Source organism: Haplochromis burtoni, unplaced genomic scaffold (genome assembly GCF_018398535.1).
Source record: "Haplochromis burtoni strain Fernald_Lab_line unplaced genomic scaffold, NCSU_Asbu1 Contig_255, whole genome shotgun sequence".
Classification (NCBI taxonomy): domain Eukaryota; kingdom Metazoa; phylum Chordata; class Actinopteri; order Cichliformes; family Cichlidae; genus Haplochromis; species Haplochromis burtoni.
The window spans coordinates 161037-187417 of record NW_024582616.1 but is presented as its reverse complement, the minus strand read 5'-3'; the positions used below and the strand labels follow the sequence as shown (position 1 = coordinate 187417).

Here is a 26381-nt window from a genome sequence, read left to right as displayed (position 1 = left end):
ATGATCAGCAGGGTACATCTTGGACAGGTCACCAGAACCAGTTTAAATTAGGTACCAAACTATAATTTTAGGTTTGATGCTGTGTAGCTTCATGCTGCTTTGCAGCCAAAAATATCAGAAGCAGCATGAACCTTTGTTATAAGGCACAATGGATCCATGCTTTCGTGTTTTTAGGTCAACCACGGCACGTTCAGAGTCACTTAAATCAATTTTTTGCTGGAGCCTATCCCTGCTACCATAGATGAGAGCCAGAGTACACCCTGGACAAGCTGCCAGCCTGTCACAGGGCTAAAACATAGAGACAACATTCACACCTATGGGCAATTTAGAATCACCAATTAACCCACAAACCCCCCTAAATGTATTTGTTAGGTGTACCTAACAAAATCAATGGTGAGTGTATGTGTGCAGAAGGAATAATGGGTACAAATCAGTGCCAAACCATTAAATAAGTCTAAATTTTTCATCACATCTAATGTTTATATAGAGTATTGGCACACATTAATCATTACATATGATATCAGAGAATGTATGTTGCAAAAGGAGATATTGTCCCTGTTTGCCATGTCCTTTCTACTCATTAATAAACCTCACTTCCAGACAAAAGACAAAACGCTTCCTCTTGCATCGCCTCTCAAGCTGTTGAGCTTCTCTCCACCATATGATCTGCAAATGACTTTAATGAACGTGTGGAAAAGATGAGAGCAGGCCCGTCATCTAAAACAATGATGATGGCCTCAGGCCAGTCTAAATGAGTACAGGGAGAGTCAAAATCAGGTTTCACAAACTCCTAACCCCAACAGATGTCCAAAATAATTACTGCAATCTGTCTCCCAAGGATAAAAATAGGTGATCTTTACATATTTTGCATTATTAATGGACCGCTGTAGTAATGTCATCAAACCAACCCACCTCAAACCTCAATTAGCACTGCGGATGTTAGAGAGGATCAAAGGAAGAAGGAGGCATTTTCAGACTTGTCTCCTAACAGGTTATAAAATTAGTTATGAACTGGAATAATAGGCCTATACAGTAACAGGATTCTTTGGTGACTTAATGGGTAAATATGAAGACATATAAGAATATACAGCGCTAAGTAATTATCTTATGTTTAAATTCATATCCAGTACCACCAAGATAGACATCTTTGTGGTCTTCAAATAATTTTGTGACTCTACAGCAGCCAAGCAATACAAAAAACTATCTCCACCCACAGGAAGGACAAGAAACCTTAAAACACTTAACAACAAAGCCCGGTGTTCTGGGAATCCATCCTACCTGGAAAGACATCCTACCCAATGTTTCTGCACATGCGCACAACACCAATGCCAAATTAACTACTTTTTCTCTCACCCATCCGGAATACTTCTTAAGGTTATGGTTATGGTTAGGGGTAGGTTTAATCGCAAGTCACCGTCAAATTATAATACGGGTAGGACGTTTTGTCAGAGTAGGATGGTTTCTCAGAACACCGGATCACAATATCACAGAGCCGGTGTGGGACTAGATAAAAAGACAGATGACACTGATGCAGTTCTCCAAGATGCTTGAGAAGCATTATGAAAATAGTTTGATGTGTTTTCATCAAACAATGTGTTTTCAAAAGTGCAGTAAACAGGACTTGTATGAAGTTAGCAAATAAAAGCTATTCATTGGGGATACTGAGCTGTTCAAAGCCAGAAACAGGAACAGACCAGAAACATTATCTCCTAGGTCTGCTCCTTCTAACTGGACATGTCTGAAACACCCAAGGCATTCAGGAGCCTTCCTATTCATAACAGCTCGCACTAACGTACAGTGACCAGATAGCCCATAATAACAGGGAGAATACCCCATAATCACAAACTCCTCACGGGATACCGTGATAGACTGTCGAATGCTTTGTCCAACTCAAAACACATATAAACTGGTTGCGCACAATCCCACGCACCCTCAAATACATTCATCAGGAAAAAGAGCTGGATCACTCTTCCATGTTCAGGAAAACGCAACGTTCCTCTTAAATATGAGGTTCAACAAATGGACACATTTTCCTCACCAGTTCCAAGATTGATGTAGCTTCCTGATCTGAAAAGTGAAGCCAATGTGAAAGTACCTTAAACCTGCATTCTATTTAACAACCAACAGGTCCAACTCCTGCTAAAAGCAGCCATATTCTAGTATGACAAAATACCCTTACTTTTTTTTTTCTATGAGGTAAGTAAATACTTAAGAGGTGGATTATGATCTCAATTTCTATTTTCAAGTCTTGTTAAACACAATATGATGCAATTTTATGGCCCCAGTTTGAGTCAAAAAGGAGGATAAAGCACAGTGTGTTTAAGGGCAGACCTACTTTGTTACTGGCAAATGTGTCGGTCACAAAACGGCTCTTAGAGCCGAATCTTTGAAGTGAACGACGAGAGCCGTGGGGTTTATTTTTCTTTCTCTCACCCTCTCTCTCGCACTTTTTTCCTGCTTCACTCCGCACGCGAGCCTTGTGCTTTGCATTGGGAAGAGGGGAGACACACATTAGAAAGGTATAGTAATCATCCACAACTATTTTCAGTTGCAGATGATAAAGGATTCAGAAAGTTTGTTCATGCAGGTCCATATGGCAGAGAATGTGCATCTTCTTTTAGTTTTCATTTTTTAATTTATATTTAATTGTGTTGTGGTTTGCAGTGTTTTGTGTTGTTTCACTTTAAATTTGTTTAAAATGAAAAAGCTGAAAATTTAAATAGTTAAAAGTTGAAATGTAAATAGTTGTTTTTTTGTATTATATGATTTATTTTTTACATTTTATGTGGAGTGAATAAATAAAAGTATATTTACGGTGGCCCCTACAGACAAAACACGTAAAAACTCCAAAACACGTACAAACCCCGAAGCTCGTACAAAACACAACAGAAGTGCTCCAGGATGCTGGGCGCAGTGTTGAGCTTTTGTTACCTAGTGGCTACACAAGCCAGGAAGTACCAATGACCAGATTTGGTGTGTGGTAGTAAAAGGTAAATGAACATTTTTTAAAATTGTTTGAATATATATGAGTGCTTCTGTATAAATACACAAACAATACACACATGCTTTCAATTGTGTAATTTAAGTAGCTCTGTTTTGGAAGTTCAGTTAACGCTAGAAATGTGCTTTGGAGTTTGTACATGCTTTTTGGAGTTTGCATGTGTTTTGTCTCTAGGGGCCACTGTATATATTTATATATAAACATAGATAAATAAAACCACTTTTTTTTACATTAGTAATTCATTTTGTGCATAATTTTATATTATTGTTAATAATAAATTCATTAAAGCAACTACACAACCTGAAGAGCCGGTTCGGAGCCGAAAGAGCCGGTTCTCTAAAAAGAGAATCACTACTGGCAAATTGCTACTATATGAGCATGCAGCGTTCCTAGATTTCTTAGATAGCTCCACCTGTCCACTCCACTGTCGCTCATCAAACCCAAATTCATGTTAGTTAGACAGAAGCTCACTCAACAATGAGTAACATCACGGTCCATTTTTTATTTCACAGAAAGTGCTTGCAAAGTGCAAAATAACCATTTTATTTCGAGGTTTCAGTAAATACATCTATGGATCATTTGTCACAAATATGAACTTAGGTGAAAGGAACAGTTTCATATTTTTAATAGATATACGTGTTTCCTCTTTCAGCCAAGAATTAGATGAGAGAAGCTAAAGTCAGCAGAAGATTTCATTAGCTTAGCACTAAGGCTGATAGCAAGGCTAGTTTCAGTAATGTGTTTGTTTTTGTTGTTTGTTTGTTTTGTTTTAGCCTCTACACAAATTCATCTGACTCCTTTATCAAGGATGCCATTTAGCACATTTTGCCAAAATGTAGACTTGTTTCTTTAATTATGCTGCCTGTTATGATCTGTAGCACGTTTAAAAATGTGAAATATAATGCAAAAAATATCAGCTTTGTTCATGGTAAATGGACTAGTTCTTATATAGCGCTTTTCCACTCTTCTGAGCACTCAAAGCGCTTTACACAACTTGTGCATTCACCCATTCACACCCATTCGTACAAGCACAACTGACATTCACACACATTCATACTCCGATGAATGCATCGGAGAGCAATTTCGGGTTAGTATCTTGCCCAAGGATATTTGGCATGCAGACTAGGGGAAGCCGGGAATCGAACCACCAACCTTCCAATCAGTTGATGACCTGCTCTACCACCTGAGCTACAGCCACCCTTAAAGCTTTCACTCGTGTGTATGTAAATGTGGCAGAGGGATTGTTTTTCTTTGTTTTACTGTGGAAACAAGGTCAGATACTGAAGATTTGTCATTCTGATAAAGCCAAAAATGTCAACAAATGAGATCGTTGGTATGTTTAAATAATTTATATCAATAAACTCTCAGCCAACTGTCTAGGAAAGGACTGCTTTATTGGTATAGCCCAGGGATTCAACAGACTGCCAGTGTAGATGCTTGATGAGCTTACATTTCATAATAATTCTTTACAGTCACTGCGGGAGTGACAGTCCTTATGTCAGTTAATGATTTCTGTGACTTGATTCACTCTGTCCGATCACGACCCTTTGCAGGCTGCAAGATAACCCTGGTGCAAGAAACCACACTAGTGCACATCCGTGTTGAAGTGTGCTTGAGCAAATCACTGAACCCATTCGCACTGTTTTATGATGCTGACCTCTGACTGCAGATCAGATCAGCAAAGAAAATGATCTTACATGAGGACTGTGATGGCCAACAGCACGCTCAGGAAGTTACCGAGCAAAGCTGCTGAGGCACTAACTGCTCCGGCCCCATTCTTGTTATATTCAAGGGTTATGTGAACCAAAGGTGGTGTAGTTTGCCCCTCACAGTGCCTTAGGTCAGCACCCACGCAGGCAGCGTAGCCCATGGCATGGGCAATATAGTTCTGCTCGTTGACACCCTGGAAGAGGTGGGCCATGGGTCCACGGGCCAGCACTGCCACATCCTCTCCACTGTGGGTTGTTGTATCTACGGGGACAGCTGCCTGCTGGATGTAGTCTTTAGATTCTGGAGAAGATAAGGATAGAGTACAAATGATTAGTCCTTTCAAAGAACATTAGACCCCATTTACACTTAAAACTGGTTTGATGAATGATATCAGCACCTGACTGGTGCATGGTAGTAGATCTAACATAGTGAATTCTGTGAAACAACGAAGTAATGACTGGGTCTTACTGGTGTCAACATTGCGGATGTCAGGGCGTGCGCCATTAACGATTTTGTGCCCAGGTCCATTGCCGTACATGAGCGTGGTATAAGGCAACATGTCACTTGCCCACAGTGGAGATTTACCTGGAAGACACAAACATTATTTTTGATTTATCTTTCTATTTCTTTCTGCTGTTTCTTTCTGCCTCGGAGTGCTAAACAAACAAAAACACACATCATGCGCACACAAACACAAGTGCAAGGAGGGATTGCTTGATCCCAAGGGTGCTGCGGGAGGTCTAGAGCTTGTTGACGATCTCAGCGTTTCTCTCCAGATGAGCCATTAGCCTGGCGAGTCTCCCCGCTGATGAAGAGCTCAGAGTTTCAGAGTCACATTAATCACTGCTGCACTGCTGCACCGCTGGGAGGAGGAGGAAGAGGGTAAAAAAGGAAAAGGAAAGAGGGAGCGCAAAGGTGTGAAAAGCATGACACGACCACAGATCAATCAATACAGACTCTGAAGACTGATAGTGATACAGTACAGTGATAATATGACTGGTAACAAATGGAGAGAAGGAGGAGCAGCCTCCAAGCCTGAGAAACAAAGTCCCAAACAGCAGCAGCTCCTTGAGGATGAAACGTTTTTTTTTGTTAGAACAGTGAAACATTCTAACAAAAAATGTTTTTGGCTCTCTCTGTCTACTCTTGGCAACTCTCTGGACAGTTTTCCTCTGGATAGGTTTTCCCTTTCCCAATTACAGATTGTAGTGAGAGTGGGTTTTTGCAGAGCTCATCCATCTGAATACTGCAGTCAGAGGCGTAGCTGTTTTGACTGACAGACGTCTGGCACAGGCTGCCCTAACTTATCACTGTCTGCTGGACTTCACTTTCATAAAGAGGAGTCACTGAACTCCATTCCTCAGTGTTGTGTTGCCATCAGTACCTTTTGGGATTATCTTACTACATATTGACTTATGTGTCCAAGAAGTTTTGCTCCAGCTTGCTTTTGCTCCAGCTTGCATACTAGTTACAGTAGACACGACACCAATGCTGGGATGATTCTAGACCTCAAATTTATCACAATCTTTGTGTGCGATTTCAGTACAACAGGCTGCATATTTCATTCCTCAGTCGACCTAAATGAAAGCAGTTTGGGAAATTTGCTGGTCTGAAGCATTCAGGTGTGCGTTACGGTCCTGGGTCAGTGGCCCAGTGTCTTGATTTTGTATTGTTGTTTATTAGTCTGTTTTCCTTTTGGTTCATGGTTTATGACTACTGGTGTTTCTGTTCTGTGTTTCTTAGCTTGTGTATTCCTCTGCTCCTCATGTCACTCTGGTCCCTGTACTCTGTGTTCCCTCCGTTCTTTGTCTGAGTTGTCTTTGAGTTGAGTCTGTGGATTTCCTGTTTTATTTTGAAGGTTTATGTCTTATGTCAGTGTTCTAGTTTCGTTTCCTCTGTCTCGTTAGCTCTAATTTCTCCCGGCTGTGTTCCCACCTGTTCCTCGTTCCCTCATGTGTATTTATAGTATGTGTGTCCTCCAGTGTTCAGCGTCGCGTCACGTCCTCAACTTGCTGTGTGGTTTTCTTTTGTGCTCCCAGTCGCTCGTCTTTAGGTTTTCCTAGTGTTTGTTATTAGCTTTGTGTTTTCAGTTTAGGTCTGTTTTTGTGAGTTTATATTTGGAGTTTCTGCCACAGTGGAATAAAGCTGCCTCTTTTAGTTCACTGTGAGTCCAGCGCTTGGGTCCTGTTCTCCTGCCTGCACACAGCACACCATGACAGAAGTCCATCTTCTACAGTGAGAAAGATTATTCACAAGTGGAAAACATTCAAGACAGTTGTCCATTTTCCCAGGAAATTCATCCTGAGTTCAGACAGCAATCCTCACAGAAATAAAAAACAAAAAATAAGAAGAAAGCTCAAGAACTACATCTCACCTCTTCAGACCTTAGTATTCAAAGTTGATGACAGTACAACCAGAAAAAGACTTCATAAGTATGTCTGATTGGAAGAATTACCAGCAGAAAACCTCTTTTTAATAAAAAGAAAATGGCAGCAGCTGAGCTTTGTAAAGTTGTGTCTGAACAAACTAAAGATCTGGAACAATCTCCTTTGGACAGGTGAGATCAAAGTGGAGATGTCTGACTAACATGCACAGCACCACATTTGGAGAAAACCAAACACAGCAGGTGGAGGGGTTATGATTTCCACATGTTTTGTTTCTGGAGCTGATACATTTTTGGAAAAAATATCTACTGAGTAGATACACAGTTTAATAGTTACCACTTGAGTGATGCACCTAAAAGGGACTCAGCTACTCTTCATCTTTATTATATACATCTGTAAAAAAAAATTATTCTGTGGTAAGTCAAACTGTATTTTAAGGACATCTTTCAGGTCTAAAACCTTAAATAAAACAGAAAAGTGAGCAAGAGGAGAGAGAGTTGAAGAGGTAAGGAGCACATAAGATCAATAGGAAAGCCCTTTAAAGGGAGATTAACTGGTGAAAGTGATTGAGAACTTAGAAGGAAAAAAGGTAGAAGAGACAGTGTCATCAGTGTTGTAGATGGTAAATGGAAGACAGAAGAGGGAGAAAGCAGGGGACTGAAATAGAAAGGCAAGCAGGAGAAAGGCTGCCAGTAATGTGTGTTTACCCTTGCTGTAATTGCAGGGAGAGACAGCAGATGAAATGTCAAGCTGCTGGTGGCAGAAGCACACTGAAGCTGTGAGGATACAGGCACTAAGAGGCATCGCGCACACACACACACACACACAACAGGTACAAATGCTGCCGCAGGTGTCTATTGTCAGAATGGCTAAACACACCTGGAGGGGGGAATGGAGGCACAGAGTAAAGGTTTGAGGGGGAAAACAGAAAGAATTGTGGAGAAAGCTTAACTTACTGATACACTGACGATTAAAGAAAATCCTAAATTCTTTTTAAGCATTTGTTTCAGCAGGATTTTTTTTTTAGATGAATGAATTGCAGCCCTGTTAATATTTACCCAGAATGCTGTTCCCACGAAAGGGGAAGCCATTGAAGGTAAGAGGCTGAGAGTGGTCAGCCATCACTACAGTGAGAGTGTCATGCTCTTTGGTGAGTTCGAGGCCCTTAGCGATAGCACGGTCAAAAGCAACCGCCTCATGCAGGGCCATGGAGGCCCGCCCAGCATGGTGAGCCTGGTCAATACGCCCACCTGTAAACACAAGGAAGGAAGGGGTTAAAAATAGCGGAGAGTGATGTACTGCCTTCTGGTCTTGGTTTTAGGAGCAGAAAAATAATTGGAAAAACCAGCATAATTTAAAAAATATCTCCTACATAAAGTGGCCATAATTCCTAAACAGTTCATGTAGTACTTTTATTTAATGTATATGTGATGTATATACACAACGAAAGCATTTTTTTCAAAAAATGTATTTTCCAAAAATGCACTGGGAAACAAACAAAGTCAAAATAAAGCAATGATGATCTATGTGTGTGCCAAAAGATTGATGATCTGACCAATCTGATTGGTCAGATCTGTTTATTCCGATCCAAAATATCAGAAAAAATTAATGCCTAAATTTGTCCAGCAGTCAGTGTGAATAGCTGCATTATGAACAGGTGAATCTGAAAATTATTTTTTAAGCTCTCAATATTCACACACATTTTACATGTGCGTTGTGCAAAGGCAGAAACCCTGGACATTAGGAGATTACAGTTTCCACTCACTGATTCCTAAGAACAGTTTGCAAAATCCACAAATCACTGGATTAAAGTCTCATCAGCATCAAACGACTTGAGCTGCACTTGCCCAGAAGACTTAAAATAAACTTTGAAAGGTTATATTTAGTCCTAATAAACATCCAAACACCTTGCAAGGAAACAGTTAACTATTATTTGAATGAGTTATACAGTCTGTATATTTTCCCCCTGGCAGCAGGTACATTTCAGAGTTGAACCTTTTCTAAAGAGAGAGTGGGTGATTTTTTTTCTGCATTAGCACATCTCCCGCTCCTGTCCTCTCCACCGGCTATATTGGAAAGTAAAGTAGACCCGGCAAATAAGTTGTGATCTCAGCGAGCTGTCAGTGATTGGGCGCACCATATGTCCACTTCTATTTATATATTTGCCTCTTATTTTTAAAGTCATTGTGAAGACACTCAGTGGCACCGTGGAGTCCCCAGGCAGCTGCCTCAGATTAAAAGAGAGATAGACAAGGAGGCCAGAGAGGCAGCCGCGTGGAACGGAAACACACCATCAGCACACACTGCGGCAAACTCATTGAGCTGTATGCAGAATCAGTGTCAACAGCAGGTACACACCGTGCTCTGAGCCAATGTTGTCACTATGGCACAAAGATCAATTTATCCCAACCAAGCTCCTATGTTGTACGCATATTAATATTTCAGCAAACAACAATTACTTAGTTATTTATATATAACTGTCACTTGGGCTGGTTGGGTATGATTATTGTGCAATTTAACTGATCCTTCTATTTTTAGTCCTCTCACAGGAATTTTTTATCCAGTGTTTGTTGGATCGAGTGATGCGAATGTGTAGAAAACAGATGAAGCTGCTGTCCTCACCCTCCACTAACAGGAAGAAGCCTTTAGGGTTTTTCTGTAGGATGCGGATGGCCTTTTCTGTGGTCTCGATGATGGACGGATCCATGCTCGGGTCCCTCTCCTCCTCGTAGCGGAGATCACCAGGTTCGAACAGAGCTGGGGAGGAGAAAGGAAAACTGCACTATATTTATCAGTGATCAGTGGGGGTGTAGTGGCAAGGAAAGTCCTATTTTCTTCCTACTACTATTACCACTATTTTCAGCACACAGGAACTGATTAACCACACAGCAGGAGAAAACACAAAATATAGCAGCAAGCAAGCCCTCAGTCCACAAAAAGCACAATGACTGGATCCCTACACTTCCTACACACCGTCAAATACCAAAAGTTTACTGACAGCACCTGGTACAGAAAAAATATATTGGAGCATTTTCTGAAACAGAGCTAAAACCCTGCAAACATTTCAACTGGCAGTGTACCATTTTTTCTCACTGTCTAATATTTGCTGAAAAATAGTTAAAAATGAAAGTTGTCCCAGTGTTGTGCTGTTTTTTCAGTGTCGCCTGGATGTTCTTGCTGGACTTTTTGGTAAAGTAATATTTGGATTTGAGAATCGTTTTTTAAAATCCTTTTTTCAAATGGAACAAAATGAAAAAAACAAAAAAACAAAAACAGTGTTGATTGAGAAAAGAGTAGGAAATCCAAGAGAGAAAAGCAGAGCACAGTTGGCCCAAGTTGAAACAGTCAGTCAGAGTTTTCTTAAATCCATCATGTGATTTGGACGCACTGGCGACTGTTGACTCCAGAGGGTTAATATTATGTACACTTAGTTAACTGAGTCACTAAATTATGAAGTCGGAACACAGAAAGAAAAGCTCCTAAGGTTAAGGTATTACTTTATTATAGACCTTTTAAAAACCCTAAACAAATAATTTGGATACATAAACCGCAAATAAAAACAAAAGTCCAAACTCAAAAAATAAGTGACGTACAACCATGTTGATGCCTGACTCCACCACCACTCCATTTAATAGAAACCACGTTTCTATTAAATGTCTAGTTACATGTGAAGCAACAGGGGAATGCATGAGGGAGCAAAGGAAGGGGAAAAAGAGAAAAAAACATACCCATGAGGTAGTCAGTGGTTTCAGGGTCAACAGCGTCAAAATCTGCTTTATTCCACACATAGTGGGCAACCTGTAACACACAGGAATACATATAACCATGGAGAGTGGAAGCAGAATACCAAAAGTGGTTGTACTTGTTATTAGTCACTGCATGACTCACCGGCAAACAGAAGGAAGCCGCTTCGTGTGCAAAGTAAAGGACACTTAACTGTTCTAACTATGAAACCTGCACCAGGTTTCTGTTCTTATATGATGCAAGTAATCACGTTTCTTATGGAAAAATAGCAGAATATTCATTTTGTAATACATTCACCTCTGGTATCCTTTGGCGAATAAAGTTTAAACAAAAACTCCCTGATACCTTATATTGTTAACTGTCTCCATTACAGTCAGATGCAGACACTGATAAGATCAGTCACACAACTGGACCCTCTTTAAACATATCAGGTCAAAATAAAAATCATCCAGTCCTCAGCAGGTCTTACAATAAATACAAATTTTAATGAAAACTTGACATATTGTACCGTTTCATTATTTATGCAACAGAAATTTAAGTCAAAAGGCCAAAAACAGTGTGTGACAAACTAAGCACACCCTCACCAAAAATAGTAAAGTTCATGACAAAACAAGTTTGCCAGGAGAAAACCTCTTCTTTCTAAAAACAACATAGCAGCCCAGCTCAGGTTTGTAAAGCTGCATCTGTACAAACAAGACTTCTGGAACAATGTCTGTTGGTCAGATGGGACCAAAGTGGAGATTTTTCACAGCACGGCATATAGATAAATCCAAAAGCAGCATATCATCACCTCACACCAACTGTCAAGGAAGACAGTCCGGTAGAGGGGTCATGATTTGGATTTGTGTAGCAGTAAGACCTGGGTACCTTGCAGTCATGGAGTTAACAGTGCAGTGCAGAATACTCTTTATACCAAAGTATTCTGCACTTGGGTTCAGTTGTTATGCAATCAATAATCACACAGTATAATATGTCACGTGTTATTGATTAACTGATGTTGTATTTATCTGCTTTTAAGATTTTTATTATGTCCTGACACATAAAACTGTAAATTGAAAGAGGGTGTCCTATCTTTTTAATACGACTGTATATGTACAGGTTTTTAGGTCTTCTGATTTCACACCTCATCATACTTCTTACTTCTACCTGTTATTATGAGCAGAGGTGTTTTACCTTCCCAGTTTTTAAGTTCTGCCACTCTTTGATCAGGTCACGCCCATCCTTTCTTTCACCGTTTGAAAAGTAGTCTGTGGGGTATTCAGGGTCCTTGGTACCAGTAGGGGTCATGTACTTTCTACCGCCGCCAATGATCACCTGAAAACACACGCACACACACACGCACACACACGCACACACACGCACACACGCGAACATTTAAATCAAATTCAGCCGTTGAAAAGTTCAATATATACTGTTAAAAACAGAAGCGTACATCAATGTCTGTGTTGTTGATGAGCTGGAATGAGATATCCGTGCAGCCGTCCGTCTTGGCAGAATCAGGCATATCGGCATCACTGTACCACGTCCTGCTGGCACTGTGGGCGTAGCTGCCTGCTGGGGTGGCGTGTTGCACCCTCGTGGTTGTTACGATGCCCACAGACTTGCCTGCAACGTAAATACAGTAGCTTCCTGCTTAACACAGGTTAGCAAAAAGCACTCTGCTCCATGTATGAATACTCTATGAGCAGGAAGAAAAGTCATTAGTCGTTAGTCAAAAACTTTCTCAACTCTGAATGCAAAAGTTATCTTGGTGTGAAGTCTAGTAGATACAGTACTTATTGTCCTTTTAGTACTTACTTATCCTTCATCTGACAGACATTCAAAGTTTAAGATCTCAGTCTCAGTGTGATAGCTGCGAGATGAGTGATGTGACGGCAAATTATCAGACACAGATACTCATGGCTTCATGAAGTGGTGATGTGAGATTACAAATCTCTGTCATGTATCAGAGGGATCAAAGTTCTTTATGCTCACTTGGAAAAAGTGCGCTGAAACTCAAAAGTCATTAAAGACAGTCTGTAATGCGCACTGTAGGCGGCAGCAAATGGTTGATTAAACAATTAGCCAATCCACAGGCAATTAATCCAAACAATTAGGACAGCTAATTGTTAGAGCAATTTTTCAAAAATGAAAGAAATATGCTTGCAGGCTGTCAAATGTGAGCACTGAGCCTCACTTTGACACGTCACCATGGGGTTTAGAGGGGAATTTTGACATAGTTTTCTAGACTTGATGAATGAATAAAATAAAACTCCAGCTAATATGTCATTTTAATTGTGCAGGGTTATTACTTAAGAGAAAAAAGCAAAGATATCAGTGAAGAAAAAGCCTCCTGTGATGCCTCAGAGTTATCTCAAGAGGTGCCGGGCTCCAGGTGAACCTTGCTGCTAGAAACTGCGTGGAAGGACACGACCGTTTCCAAAATGTTTTTTACAACATTAAATAGAAGCGTCTTCAAAAAACGGGTTCTCTGCAACATTCGCATCTGAGCATCGGTCTTTGGCATAGCGCTGGGGTCATGGCCATGACACTCTGCCTGTGTGCGTGTCATGAGATATTTATGGATGCTGATAACACTGGAACACGATAACAGTCAAGGTGCTTTCCTGTGTAGTAGATTATGCTGTGGTGGAACCTGAGGCTGCGAGCTGCTGTTGCTCCCTGCTCCCCGGTGGCCCCTGTAATACCACTCTGACAGGGCACTGCAGCTCACAGCAGAGCGCTCAGCTGTAAAATCAGGTTTCGTTGAGGCCGTGTAAGACCTGGGGGATTTTCTTTTGACAGAAGCTAGAACCTAAATGTGACACGCAGGGCCATGTCAGGTATCTGCCTGCTCTTTGTACAAGAGTCACACAATCCCATTTGTTGCTTCAATCACGGCATCTTTTAAATTCTTATCCTCTGAGTGTCATCTGTGCAGCAATGAGTTGCACTTGTTCACATGAGCCTATTGCCATCTGCTGAATATCACCATTACCATTAGTCTGTTTTATAAATCATTTGCTCATTATTATACATCACGTAAGCATTATGGTGAAATGTTATGGGCTTTTTCGCTTTAATCTTGTGGCATCTTGTTTTTAAACATCAGTTAAATTCTCATTTAAAGGTATTTTCTTACATTTACAATCATCTGCCACTAAATGTCGTCTCCGCCGCTGAATTTCCCGTCAACAAAAAAGCTGCAGCAGTGTTTTCTGAAGCATGTCAATTGAATAAAAATGCTAATTTAAATGTTTTTATGCTCTGCTTTGCGGTTCTCATCACCCACATTTTGTCATTTTTATGCAAATGTTTCTGTTTCCATTTTTCCGCCTCTGGCATAAAAAATATGGCATAACCTTTTTTTAATTTCACTTACAAAGCTCTGACTGGCTCAACAGTTTTTCCAATTCAAATAAGCTTCACGGAGCACAGCATAAAACTCCCCCCCCCCCCAATTTATGTTTCAAACATTCAGAATAGCTAGCCATCTTATGTTTCTGTTTTTTTCATTTGACACATTCAACTAACTGCAGTAAAGTAAGCTTTTTGGTATGATAATGATTAAAAACAAAGTAGTATAGTTCTGTCGTCTTTTGACTCTTTGACCCAGTTAGCATCCAAACTGCTGCATACACGTGACTATTGTTCCTCATGCTCTGATGAAGGCAAGAAGTCCAAAATATTAGCACGTTTGTTGACATGGTCAGAATAAATAGGTGAATTTTAAATTTGCCCATTTTTCCCTCAGGTTTTGTGCTACAATCTTTATACATTTGGGCATTAAAGGATGTACTAATACTCCACTACTACTGCTTGGAGTTTTAGTCCACAGATGAAAAAATTATTTTTAAAGATTCAGTTAATGACATTTCTTGTCTTCAGTGGCTCACCAGCATCTTTGGCCCACTTCAAGATGGACGTCACCTCGTTGCCCTTCTGAGTTCTGCATACTCCGTTGCGACCCGCCGCATTCACTCCAACGATGTTCAGGTTGGTTTTCACCCCACACAGATAGGCTGTGGCTGTGGCTGCGCTGTCTGCAACCTGGAAGTCCACACTGTAGGTCTGCACAGTACACACACATACACAAAGACACATTTACCATTTAAATATTTTCAGTATTGTCTCATCAAGCTCCCTTTACTCCTAGGGTTGTGTGGTGGTGCCAGAGTAATTGGGCATCTGGAGATATTTAAAAAATGAAAGGCTTCAAAGTAATTTTCCCTCTTCTGTAGGCACGTAGAACTCTTCCTTTTGTGAGCCATGGTTTCATTGCACCCCACTGAAGTATTTGAAATTCAGTTTTCAGTGCTACTGTGCTTGAGCCATTTTTCACATCTTTATATTTATTAAAACATGTGCAAACATTTAAAATAAGGCAAAAAGGTTTTAAAAAACTGATGAACTTGAAATTCAATTTTTAATATGACCACCTTTATTCTTCCACACAGCCTGAACTGTCTCAGGCAAGCTTATGTTCCTTTTTCTACCAATTGTCCCACTCTGCTTCTGTAATGTTGAGTTCTGGGCTCTGTGTCATGGTGTGTTTGTCTATCCAGGTATGTTTTTACTGCATTGATAATGCGTTTGGGATTGTTATCATGCTCAAAAGTAAAGCCATTACCAATCAATCTTTACTGTATGGTATTCTATGGTAAATCACAATCTGATGGTACTCTTTTGTGCAAATAATTCGATAAATTTTGACAACATTCCCAACACCACTGGTTGAAATCCAGCCCCGTAACATAAAAGAACCTCCATTGTGTTTTACACGTGGCTGTAGTCGCTGTTATACCCTCTCCTAACCTTGTTAAAATACACCACCGTAGATACTGAAGATAATTTAAATTAAAAGTTTCAAATTTGGACTCCATATCTGTTACCACTGATTTTCAGTCCAGGTCTTGTACAGGGAGTGCAGAATTATTAGGCAAATGAGTATTTTGTCCACATCATCCTCTTCATGCATGTTGTCTTACTCCAAGCTGTATAGGCTCGAAAGCCTACTACCAATTAAGCATATTAGGTGATGTGCATCTCTGTAATGAGAAGGGGTGTGGTCTAATGACATCAACACCCTATATCAGGTGTGCATAATTATTAGGCAACGTCCTTTCCTTTGGCAAAATGGGTCAAAAGAAGGACTTGACAGGCTCAGAAAAGTCAAAAATAGTGAGATATCTTGCAGAGGGATGCAGCAGTCTCAAAATTGCAAAGCTTCTGAAGCGTGATCATCGAACAATCAAGCGTTTCATTCAAAATAGTCAACAGGGTCGCAAGAAGCGTGTGGAAAAACCAAGGCGCAAAATAACTGCCCATGAACTGAGAAAAGTCAAGCGTGCAGCTGCCAAGATGCCACTTGCCACCAGTTTGGCCATATTTCAGAGCTGCAACATCACTGGAGTGCCCAAAAGCACAAGGTGTGCAATACTCAGAGACATGGCCAAGGTAAGAAAGGCTGAAAGACGACCACCACTGAACAAGACACACAAGCTGAAACGTCAAGACTGGGCCAAGAAATATCTCAAGACTGGTTTTTCTAAGGTTTTATGGACTGATGAAATGAGAGTGAGTCTTGATGGGCCAGATGGATGGGCCCGTGGCTGGATTGGTAAAGGGCAGAGAGCTCCAGTCCGACTCAGACGCCAGCAAGGTGGAGGTGGAGTACTGGTTTGGGCTGGTATCATCAAAGATGAGCTTGTGGGGCCTTTTCGGGTTGAGGATGGAGTCAAGCTCAACTCCCAGTCCTACTGCCAGTTTCTGGAAGACACCTTCTTCAAGCAGTGGTACAGGAAGAAGTCTGCATCCTTCAAGAAAAACATGATTTTCATGCAGGACAATGCTCCATCACACGCGTCCAAGTACTCCACAGCGTGGCTGGCAAGAAAGGGTATAAAAGAAGAAAAACTAATGACATGGCCTCCTTGTTCACCTGATCTGAACCCCATTGAGAACCTGTGGTCCATCATCAAATGTGAGATTTACAAGGAGGGAAAACAGTACACCTCTCTGAACAGTGTCTGGGAGGCTGTGGTTGCTGCTGCACGCAATGTTGATGGTGAACAGATCAAAACACTGACAGAATCCATGGATGGCAGGCTTTTGAGTGTCCTTGCAAAGAAAGGTGGCTATATTGGTCGCTGATTTGTTTTTGTTTTGTTTTTGAATGTCAGAAATGTATATTTGTGAATGTGGAGATGTTATATTGGTTTCACTGGTAAAAATAAATAATTGAAATGGGTATATATTTGTTTTTTGTTAAGTTGCCTAATAATTATGCACAGTAATAGTCACCTGCACACACAGATATCCCCCTAAAATAGCTAAAACTAAAAACAAACTAAAAACTACTTCCAAAAACATTCAGCTTTGATATTAATGAGTTTTTTGGGTTCATTGAGAACATGGTTGTTGTTCAATAATAAAATTATTCCTCAAAAATACAACTTGCCTAATAATTCTGCACTCCCTGTATAATTTGGCATAGCTTAACTATTTTTTCCCATTTCCCTTCCCCAAGAATGGTTTCTTCCACCCTTCCACTGAGAGCATTTCTGATGAGCTTTAGTGAACAGTGATCATCTTAAATTAGAAACAAATGGTCCTTTAACAAGGATATTTTTCCAGTTACAGACAGAAAACAGCTGGCTTAGCTGTAGCTAAGACTAGCCATGGTTCATAGCTAGCTTTACAATTAACAGTTAAAATTCATACACTGTGGCTTGTTTTGCTATAGAATAGCCCTTTATTGCTATTGTATGTGTATATAAAATTACAGAAGAATATACAATTGTCTACTCTAGTTTCTTTTAAAGAAGTTTACGGTGCACTAATTTTCTATGGCACAATAGATGTTTGTCTGACAACAAAGGCTATTTTTTGTTTTTAATGTCCCTACACACTATTTTCCTATCCTTACCTTTCCTGTCACTGATTTTTGATCCATCTCCCTGAAATTAATATCCTCCATTTTTAAGAGGCAGAAAAGTTCCTTTTGTCACTCACGTGAAAGTCCACAGTTTGAGCAATACATGTGACAGCGTTTTCTGCTTAAGTTGTTTTATTTTTAATGTGTTTTTAATATAAAATATTGTATTAGTTGATGTTGTTATTATTTAGGGTAAGGCATTAAGTCTAACAAGTTACAGGCTTGTATTTCTGGTTAGAAGAGTTACAGCCACCTGCTAAAGGCTTTCCAAAACACGTGCTGTAGACACAAGTTCCAACTGAAATACATTAGTTTAATAATATATATTAGTTACTATGAGACCAGTCTGACATAAGGCCCCTCACACAGAAACTGTATGCCTACAGGGCTGATTGCATTCATATTCAGTACTGAAAATCTAAAATAGGGATGTCAGACTCATTTCCATTGTGACCAGTGAAATTCCTCTTTCTGTCAGTGTAAAAAAAAGTTTAATTATAGAATTAATCATTGAGATATCTTAATATAAGAAAAAGAAGTGCGATTTCAACAGGACATTTCAGTTTTTCTACATAATAAAAAATTGCTGCTGCAGTAAATGAAAGAAATCTGTCACCCCAACTCTTTTGGCTTAAACTGTAAGAAATCAATGAGTAAAATTACAGAAAAACTTCTGGCAGCTCATTTAATCTTCTGTAATTATAAATCAGAAACTCTTTTTTTGATATCTCACAGAAAGAAGTGAAAAAATAGGAACTTTTCTGTTCTGTCTTTTCTTAATTTTCTTCTTTTTCTTAATCTGCTACCTAATTACTTTGGGGTAGCATAAATGGCCCATGGGCGAGGTCAGTAAAGATAAAGCGTTCAAACTAATGAAAATACACTCAAAAGTCCCAAATTCCTGTCTTTATTTTTCTAAAGCTGTGCAGCTGGGCCAGAGTCTGTGTCAGGCTGATTCTGGCCCCCGGGCCTTATGTTTGAAACCACTGATCTAAAGATAGAGGATGATGCCTATACTTAAATGACTTCATCACATGTCACACTTGTTTTGGGAGCACCCATAGTTGTACTGTGGCTGGCGCAGCAGCTATATCGTACCATGGGTTCCTCTTTTTATATCATAATTATGTATCGATGTGTGTGTGTGTGTGTGTGTGTGTGTGTGTGTGTGTGTGTGTGTGTGTGTGTGTGTGTGTGTGTGTGTGTGTGTGTGTGTGTACCTTGGCCAGCCCCACATTGGGGAAGGTGTCCATGGTCATCACTGTCTCCTCCCCTGGCTGGTTCTCCAGCTGTCCCTTGAGAATACGAGCTGCTGTGAGGGTTGTGAGTCCCATACCTGAGGCCCACAGACACAAGTTCACACACTGTAGCTTTGATAAACACAAATAACTCCCTCCTGCATCTTCTTGTATTCCTTTAAAATATTTGTTTTCTATGCTGTAAATTGGTGGCTGAGCAAACAGAGCAGACAATGCCTGAAATGATCTATGTATATAAAAAAGTAATTCAAGCACTCTTTACTTATTCTGCTTGTTTTAACTGTTCAGCCGAGTGAGGCTGTCTAATGATATTCGTGCAAAGGATTGACAGTGTTGTGTAACCTACCATCTCCAAGGAAAAACAGGATGTTCTTGGCAACGTTGGTGTTCAGCTTCCTGTCTAGTGCTGCCTGCAGTGTCTTCCTCGCCTGTGACCTCCAGAACTCTGAGTTCTCTTCCTCAACTTAAGGCAAACACAGGAGTCAGAGTGGTGTTTAAAACATCAGTTCAAACAAAAATATGCACTCAACACAAGCACCAGCTTAACTTTTATTGAAGCTTCTCTTACATATTGGAGTTCATCTGATCTTGATGCTGGTTGCTTTCAGACAAAACTATGATATAACACTTAGCATTTCCTACTGTAGCTAGAAATTCAAACTGTTCTCACAACTGAAGTAAGTACACTGAAATAAACCAGAGATGGAGCGGACAGCAGGAAACAGAAAAAAGCTAAATTGTACATACCATAATAATTACTCAGTAATCGCTCATTACCTTTAAATTGGAGATATATGGGCACATAGAGGGGCCTTTTAAGCAGTGCACATTCATTATATTAAAAGGGTAACTGATAACTATAGGTGAAGCTGCTGCTTAAAGACAGTTTATGTCTGGAGAGTAAATGTTTGGAGCCTATATTTGTTTCATTATACAGGGTGGGCCATTTATATGGATACACCATAATAACATGGGAATGGTTGGTGATATTAAAGTCCTGTTTGTGGCACATTAGTATATGTGAGGGGGCAAACTCCTCAAGATGGGTGGTGACCATGGTGACCATTTAGAAGTCGGCCATCTTGGATACAACTTTTGTTTTTTCAATAGGAAGAGGGCCATGTGACACATCAAACTTATTGGTAATGTCACAAGAAAAACAATGGTGTGCTTGGTTTCAACGTAACTTTATTCTTTCATGAGTTATTTACAAGTTTCTCTTTGTTCACAGCCATTGACATGTCGAAGAGGTTAACACGTGAGGAGCGGATCGAAATTGTGTTGATATCTGGTGAACGCAGTAACCGGGTCATTGCAGCAGATTTCAATGCAAGACACCCTACGAGACCACCCATCTCCCATGCTACAGTTAGCAAACTGCTTGCTAAGTTTCGTGAAACTGGTTCAGTGTTGGATTTGCCAAAATGTGGACGCAAGAAAACTGTCACTAATGAAGAAACATCAGTGGCTGTCCTAGCTTCATTCAGCAAGAGCCCACAGCGTAGCACTCGCCGCATGTCACTGGAGAGTGGCATTAGTCGAACATCCCTTCGGCGGATATTAGCTACTCACAAATGGCACCCTTACAAACTCCAGCTACTGCAGCATCTCAACGAGGATGACCCAGATCGGCGCACAGAATTTGCAGAATGGGCAAAACAAAAATTGGAACAGGACCCTCAGTTCACGCAGAAGATTTTGTTCAGTGATGAGGCAAACTTTTATGTGAATGGTGAAGTTAACAAACAAAACCACCGCTATTGGTCTGACACTAACCCACATTGGATGGATCCCTCCAAGACTGTTGGAACAACAAAAGTGATGGTTTGGTGTGGTATATGGGGACAACGATAGTGGGTCCATTCTTCATCAATGGAAACCTCAAGGCCACTGGATATTTGAAATTGCTACATGATGATGTGTTTCCCTCTTTATGCACTGAAGCTGGCACGTTCCCTGAGTTTTTCCAGCAAGATGGTGCACCACCACATTATGGGTGCCAGGTCCGAGCATTCCTAGATGAACAGTTTCCTGGAAAGTGGATTGGTCGTCGTGGGCCAGTTGAATGGCCCCCAAGGTCTCCCGATCTGACCCCCTTAGACTTTTATCTTTGGGGTCATCTGAAGGCAATTGTCTATGGTGTGAAGATACGAGATGTGCAGCACCTGAAACTACGGATACTGGATGCCTGTGCTGGCATTTCTCCTGCGGTGTTGCTATCAGTGTGTGAAGAGTGGGAGAAGAGGGTTGCATTGACAATCCAACACAATGGGCAGCACATTGAACACATTTTATAAGTGGTCAGAAACTTGTAAATAACTCATGAAAGAATAAAGTTACGTTGAAACCAAGCACACCATTTTTTTTTTGTGACATTACCGATAAGTTGGATGTGTCACATGGTCCTCTTCCTATTGAAAAAACAAAAGTCTAAATGGTCACCATGGTCACCACCCATCTTGAGAAGTTTGCCCCCTCACATATACTAATGTGCCACAAACAGGACTTTAAAACCATTCCCATGTTATTACGGTGTATCCATATAAATGGCCCACCCTGTAGTCTAAAAACGCCTTTCTTAATAAGAGTTTTATTCTCTGACTCATCCGGCTATTAAGCAATAAAGCCTATTGACTGTAGGAAACTGCCAAAACACTGATGTTTCATACAACAGTGTGTGATGCAGTTAACAAAGCAGCACAATCAGGTTCAAGCTGAAACTTTCTCCTGGTTTGACTCAGTTTGTGCTGTTCCGTGGAGTGATTAATACATAATGTTGAGGTTTTCAAATGGCCTTCTTTTCATCAAACAAGAATACTTTGATGAATTTAGACCATTCTGGGCTTGTAATCTACTGATGTTAATGCTCCAGGTACTCAGCTAGATAAAAGTAGCAGAATAATTTTAATATGTACTATCATAATTACAGAATGGATTTTTAAAATGTTTAATCAGCCTTTTAATTGAGTATTACAATGTGTCTTTAGAACAGGAGTGAGGCTCTCTAAAAACGGGCTCCAAAGTACAGATGCAGTTAAAAAAACATAATAAACACATAATGATTATAGATCCACAATCTTAGTTATTTACAAATTTCTGATCAAGTTAATTTAGTTTGACCTTGAAATATGTTTTCCATATAGCAACGTTCTAAACCTTTGAACTGTAGCATAATTACAGTTTTATCTAAGATGCTTTCCTACTGTGAGTGTTTATAGCGCAACATGTTCCTGCTGGAAATCAGTATCTCACTTCAGGTGTAACTTTAAACTTGGAGAAAACTTCCGCCTAAAATTCCACAGATCACAATCAAAGCCTTGTTCGGCGCATCCTGCAGAGATCACTGTGAGCAGTGTTAGAAAGAAACTCTTTCAAGACTTGAATGTGTGTTTACTGCAGTGTTTGTTCGCAGCAACAGCTGTCACACCTCACTTTAATGCTCTCTTATCTACTGCAGTACATCTCTGTATGCTGTTAAACAGTGATTGCTGATACAGTAGTCCATTAATTCACATTGCTGATAACGGGGAGTTTTGCGCAACTCCATCTGCACTCAAAGTGCTGACTTGCAAAGTTTGGAAGCTCCTGTCAAAAAACAACCGGGGACCATGAAAGGAAGGGTGGAAGGTGAGACATCATTAAGAAGAAAAAAGGGAAAGTGAAAAGAGGGTAAAGACAGAGCCCAAAGGGAGACGAGAAAGGGACTCAGAATTGGTGGATGATGGAGTTTTAAAGCTTTTAAATCGAGAAGAAGTTTGATTCTTAGGTTAAAAACGGAGAATCATACATCAAACTCAACATTTTCAGGTCACTCTGATGTTATCGTAAAAAGACCTGCAAATCTAATAGTTTGTGTAAAAGCTGCAGAGTGAAGGAATGGGGGGGGGAAGCCTGTGTTATGAAGAGGTGCATTTTTGCTTGTGGGTGAATTTCTGCAGCTGTAACACTGGAAGAAAAAAAATGAAGTTCTGGTCGAAGTGGCACTCAAATACCAATACTGAAAGAAAGGACAATGGGAAAACTAATACAAGGACAAGTGGTCAACTTGTTGTGTGCTAGCAATAGAAGTTCTGGGTTAGGTTTTTCAAGGTTTTTGTTTAAAGGTAAAGAGCTGAAATCTGAAAGGGTTTGAACAGTGTTAAAGGTCGAAACAATGGGTGTACTGTTTGGTTCATCAGCATTTGAATGCAGCAGAATGAATGTACATTTGAAACGTAAATGAAATGCAAGCTTAAGATGGAAACAGTGGAACTGGTTTTTGATTAAACGCAGGTATTGATTCACTTACAATTAAAATGAACTTCAGCTGAAACATTTAAATGAAAGCAGATGAAGTGGGCATGTCAGCTGATGTGTAAAGTCTGAACGCAGTGGAGCAGTTAATTCAGGAAATATCACTGAAGCACTGAAAGGTTTTCAGTTGAAGGTTATAGTGCTTATTGTTGATTTTGTACATGGTGAACGCAGTTGAACAGCCATTTGTAGTGTAAATGCCGAACACGATTGAAATGACATTTAAAGACTGTGTGTGTTTGGCTTGATGTGTGAGCCCTGAGGTTCAGTAAATGTAAAACAATGGAAACATTAGATGAAGAACATGCAGAGGCTGTTATCTGTCAAGAGTTGAGGTTTTTATTCACTTTTTAAAATGTGTCTCTATGCATAGACAATGGCCAGTGGGTAGAACAGGAAGTCCTGAAGCAAATATTGATTAACCGATATACTCACTAGCTGAAGTGTTCCCACACTGGTTACAATACAGCAAGCAGTTGCTTAAATGTAAAAGCTGAAAATCAGTCAAACTACCCTGAGACACAAAAAGACTTATGAGCTGAATGGTCAGCAAAGTGTAAGAAACTGGTAAATAAAGTGACATAGGATAAGGTTTGAGCCAGATATGGCAAAAGTACACACATTCAGTACTTAAGTAGAAGCACAGATACTTCAGCTATTTTTATCCAAAGCTAAACATTGTGCTATATTAATGTAATAATAAAATAACATAAGTAATTTCTATTAAGTGCTCCAGTATTTATCTTTGTGTACAGGCTGTGATCAGCTGATCTGGGACACTGCTGCTCTTTGTGAATATACAAACGGATGTGAGCAGATGCATGTGAGCATGAGTTCTCCTGGCTGATTTCCATTATCTACACTGACAGTACACTGTTTATGCTGTCTTTATACTAAACAGTATCATCATTCTAACTTCAAATTTATCTCTGCTACATTGGATGTAACCCAACTCTGGCCATCAAATCACCAATCACACACTGTTCTTTACTTTAAATCCATCACAACACAGCAAACTAACCTGTTTGTCCTGGACTAACCTGCAGAGGAGTTTCATGTCAAACATAATGTCACATGTACAGACTCAATATCTGATTTAGAAAACATCAAAGCAGAAGAAAACCCAAAACAAAACTAAAACAAGAGTTTGTTTTCCTTCTTTCCATACCTGTGGCAATGGATGATCCAAGCACCACCAACAGAAAGAGAGCCAGGAACGACCTTCTTGTGGACGCCATGGCCACGATCGAGATGGCAGTCTGCTCCTCTAAGTCTTGAATCAACTCTTCCACTCTAATAATACCCGTTTCCAATCTAACCTGCTGTCAGTCATATTTAACAGCATGTCATAAATGCATAAAGACCAATCAACCTGTGGCAGCCTTATATGACCCTTTGAGTGAAAAGAAATGTGTTGTGGTTGGCATGGAGGAGAAATAAGACACAAAAAAAACATAACAAAAATATACCTGCAGCTTAAACTACTGTAATAATGAACCTATGACTATATGTGGTCCTTGACTAGAGGACTCATTAAGAGTAGTTTTAATGACACCATTGAATTGAGCGTATACACGGGCATTATTTATGACCCCGTGACAAAGATCAAGGAAATGCATGCGAACATACCAATCAGCAATTGAAAGTTTGTGTGTGTGTGTGTGTGTGTGTGTGTGTGTGTGTGTGTGTGTGTGTGTGTGTGTGTGTGTGTGTGTGTGTGTAATTTCTAACCATAAATGGACTGTATCTGAGAGATAATGCAACAGAGCAATACAGTTATGTAAGTGAGAAAGACAGAGTCCGCCGGGACTGAGCTGAAAGTCAGAAGCACTCAGCCATCTATTTTCCAATGAATACATTAGCAAGAAGGGATATAAGTATCGACAATCATGTTTTATTTGATTGCTTGTCCAAAATTTCCACATCACCCTTCTGAGAGAACAAGAGGTAACATGGCAACTGATGCAAAAAGCATGTTTTGCATCTTATTCAACAGGTGCCATGCGTCACACAGGTAATTTAATCACATAATGTTCCCTGCAAGTTCACTGATTAGTCTCACCAGTGTGAATGAGGCATTAAGCCAAGAACGCAAACCAATTTTAATCTCCTTAATAGGAATGGAAATAAAGTTTTTCTTCTTTCCTTTTTATATTTTTTCAGTAAATGAGAGCAAATGGAGGGAAAAATGTGGAAAGGGGCGTGGCATACAGTTTGTGTGACCTTGACCCATAAGAAAGAAAAAACAAATGTGATTTTCTTTTTAAGTAACATTTGAAAAAGTTTTCAAAAGTGAGTCCCAGAAATACTGGGAGCTCAGCACCAAAAGTATGAGTCAAATATCAAAGTAGGAAAAGATGGTACACCATCAAAGCAAACAAAGTCTGTGAGGCTTCATATTTAATTAAAATATCATTACTGATGGATTCTGGTCAGAAGCCAGAAAAAGAATGAGAAATGATAGTGAAGACACACGAGACCAACAGCATGAGCACGTAAAGCCTCAAATCCGGTTATCAGGAAAACCTTTTTAGTTTTTCTATAGCTAAAATTATTTGAAGATACACAGTATGCAATAATTCCAATTTAATATTTAATGTTTATTTTTTTATTTAATATTGGTCTCTACATAACACATATTTAATGTTTTTTCCATTTACAAATATTTAATGGTTGGTTATTATTAATCTCCACTTCTCTTCCACGGGATGTCTTCTATCCTGTCTTCCTCCCCTCATCTCCAACACCACAGAGATGGTGGAGGTTTCTTCCTGTCAAAAGGGAGTTTTTCCTTCCTACTGTTGCCAAACAGCTTGTTCATACTGGGTCATCTGATTGTTGAGGTTTTCTTTGTTTTCTCTCTATTATTGAATTACGAATTGAATCACATAAACAGTAAATCTGCTTGCTCTTACTCATTTCCATGTGTTGTTAAACATAATAAATTGTCAATGCAAATCATAGTTCATGCTAAATTGAGTGATCTGAAAATGTGAAGAATAAACTGTGATGTTTTTAATGGGGATTTTATACTGTCATTTTGAAAAATATCCCAGTCCACATGAAAAAACACA

The 26381-nt window shown here is 39.8% G+C and overlaps 1 protein-coding gene across 1 annotated transcript; it reads right to left on the bottom strand.

The window, feature by feature from the left end:
- Positions 1-3483: 3483 nt before the first annotated feature.
- alp3 (alkaline phosphatase 3) lies at positions 3484-24599 on the bottom strand. Its single transcript, XM_005938313.2, has 11 exons — positions 24476-24599; positions 19361-19477; positions 18976-19091; positions 14715-14889; positions 12272-12444; positions 12013-12153; positions 10824-10893; positions 9718-9852; positions 8154-8345; positions 5180-5296; positions 3484-5011 (listed from the first exon to the last, which is right to left on the bottom strand). Exons 1-11 carry the CDS (start codon positions 24543-24545, stop codon positions 4695-4697), a joined length of 1623 nt encoding a protein of 540 aa, XP_005938375.1. The 5' UTR covers positions 24546-24599; the 3' UTR covers positions 3484-4694.
- Between the last annotated feature and the right edge of the window lie 1782 nt (positions 24600-26381).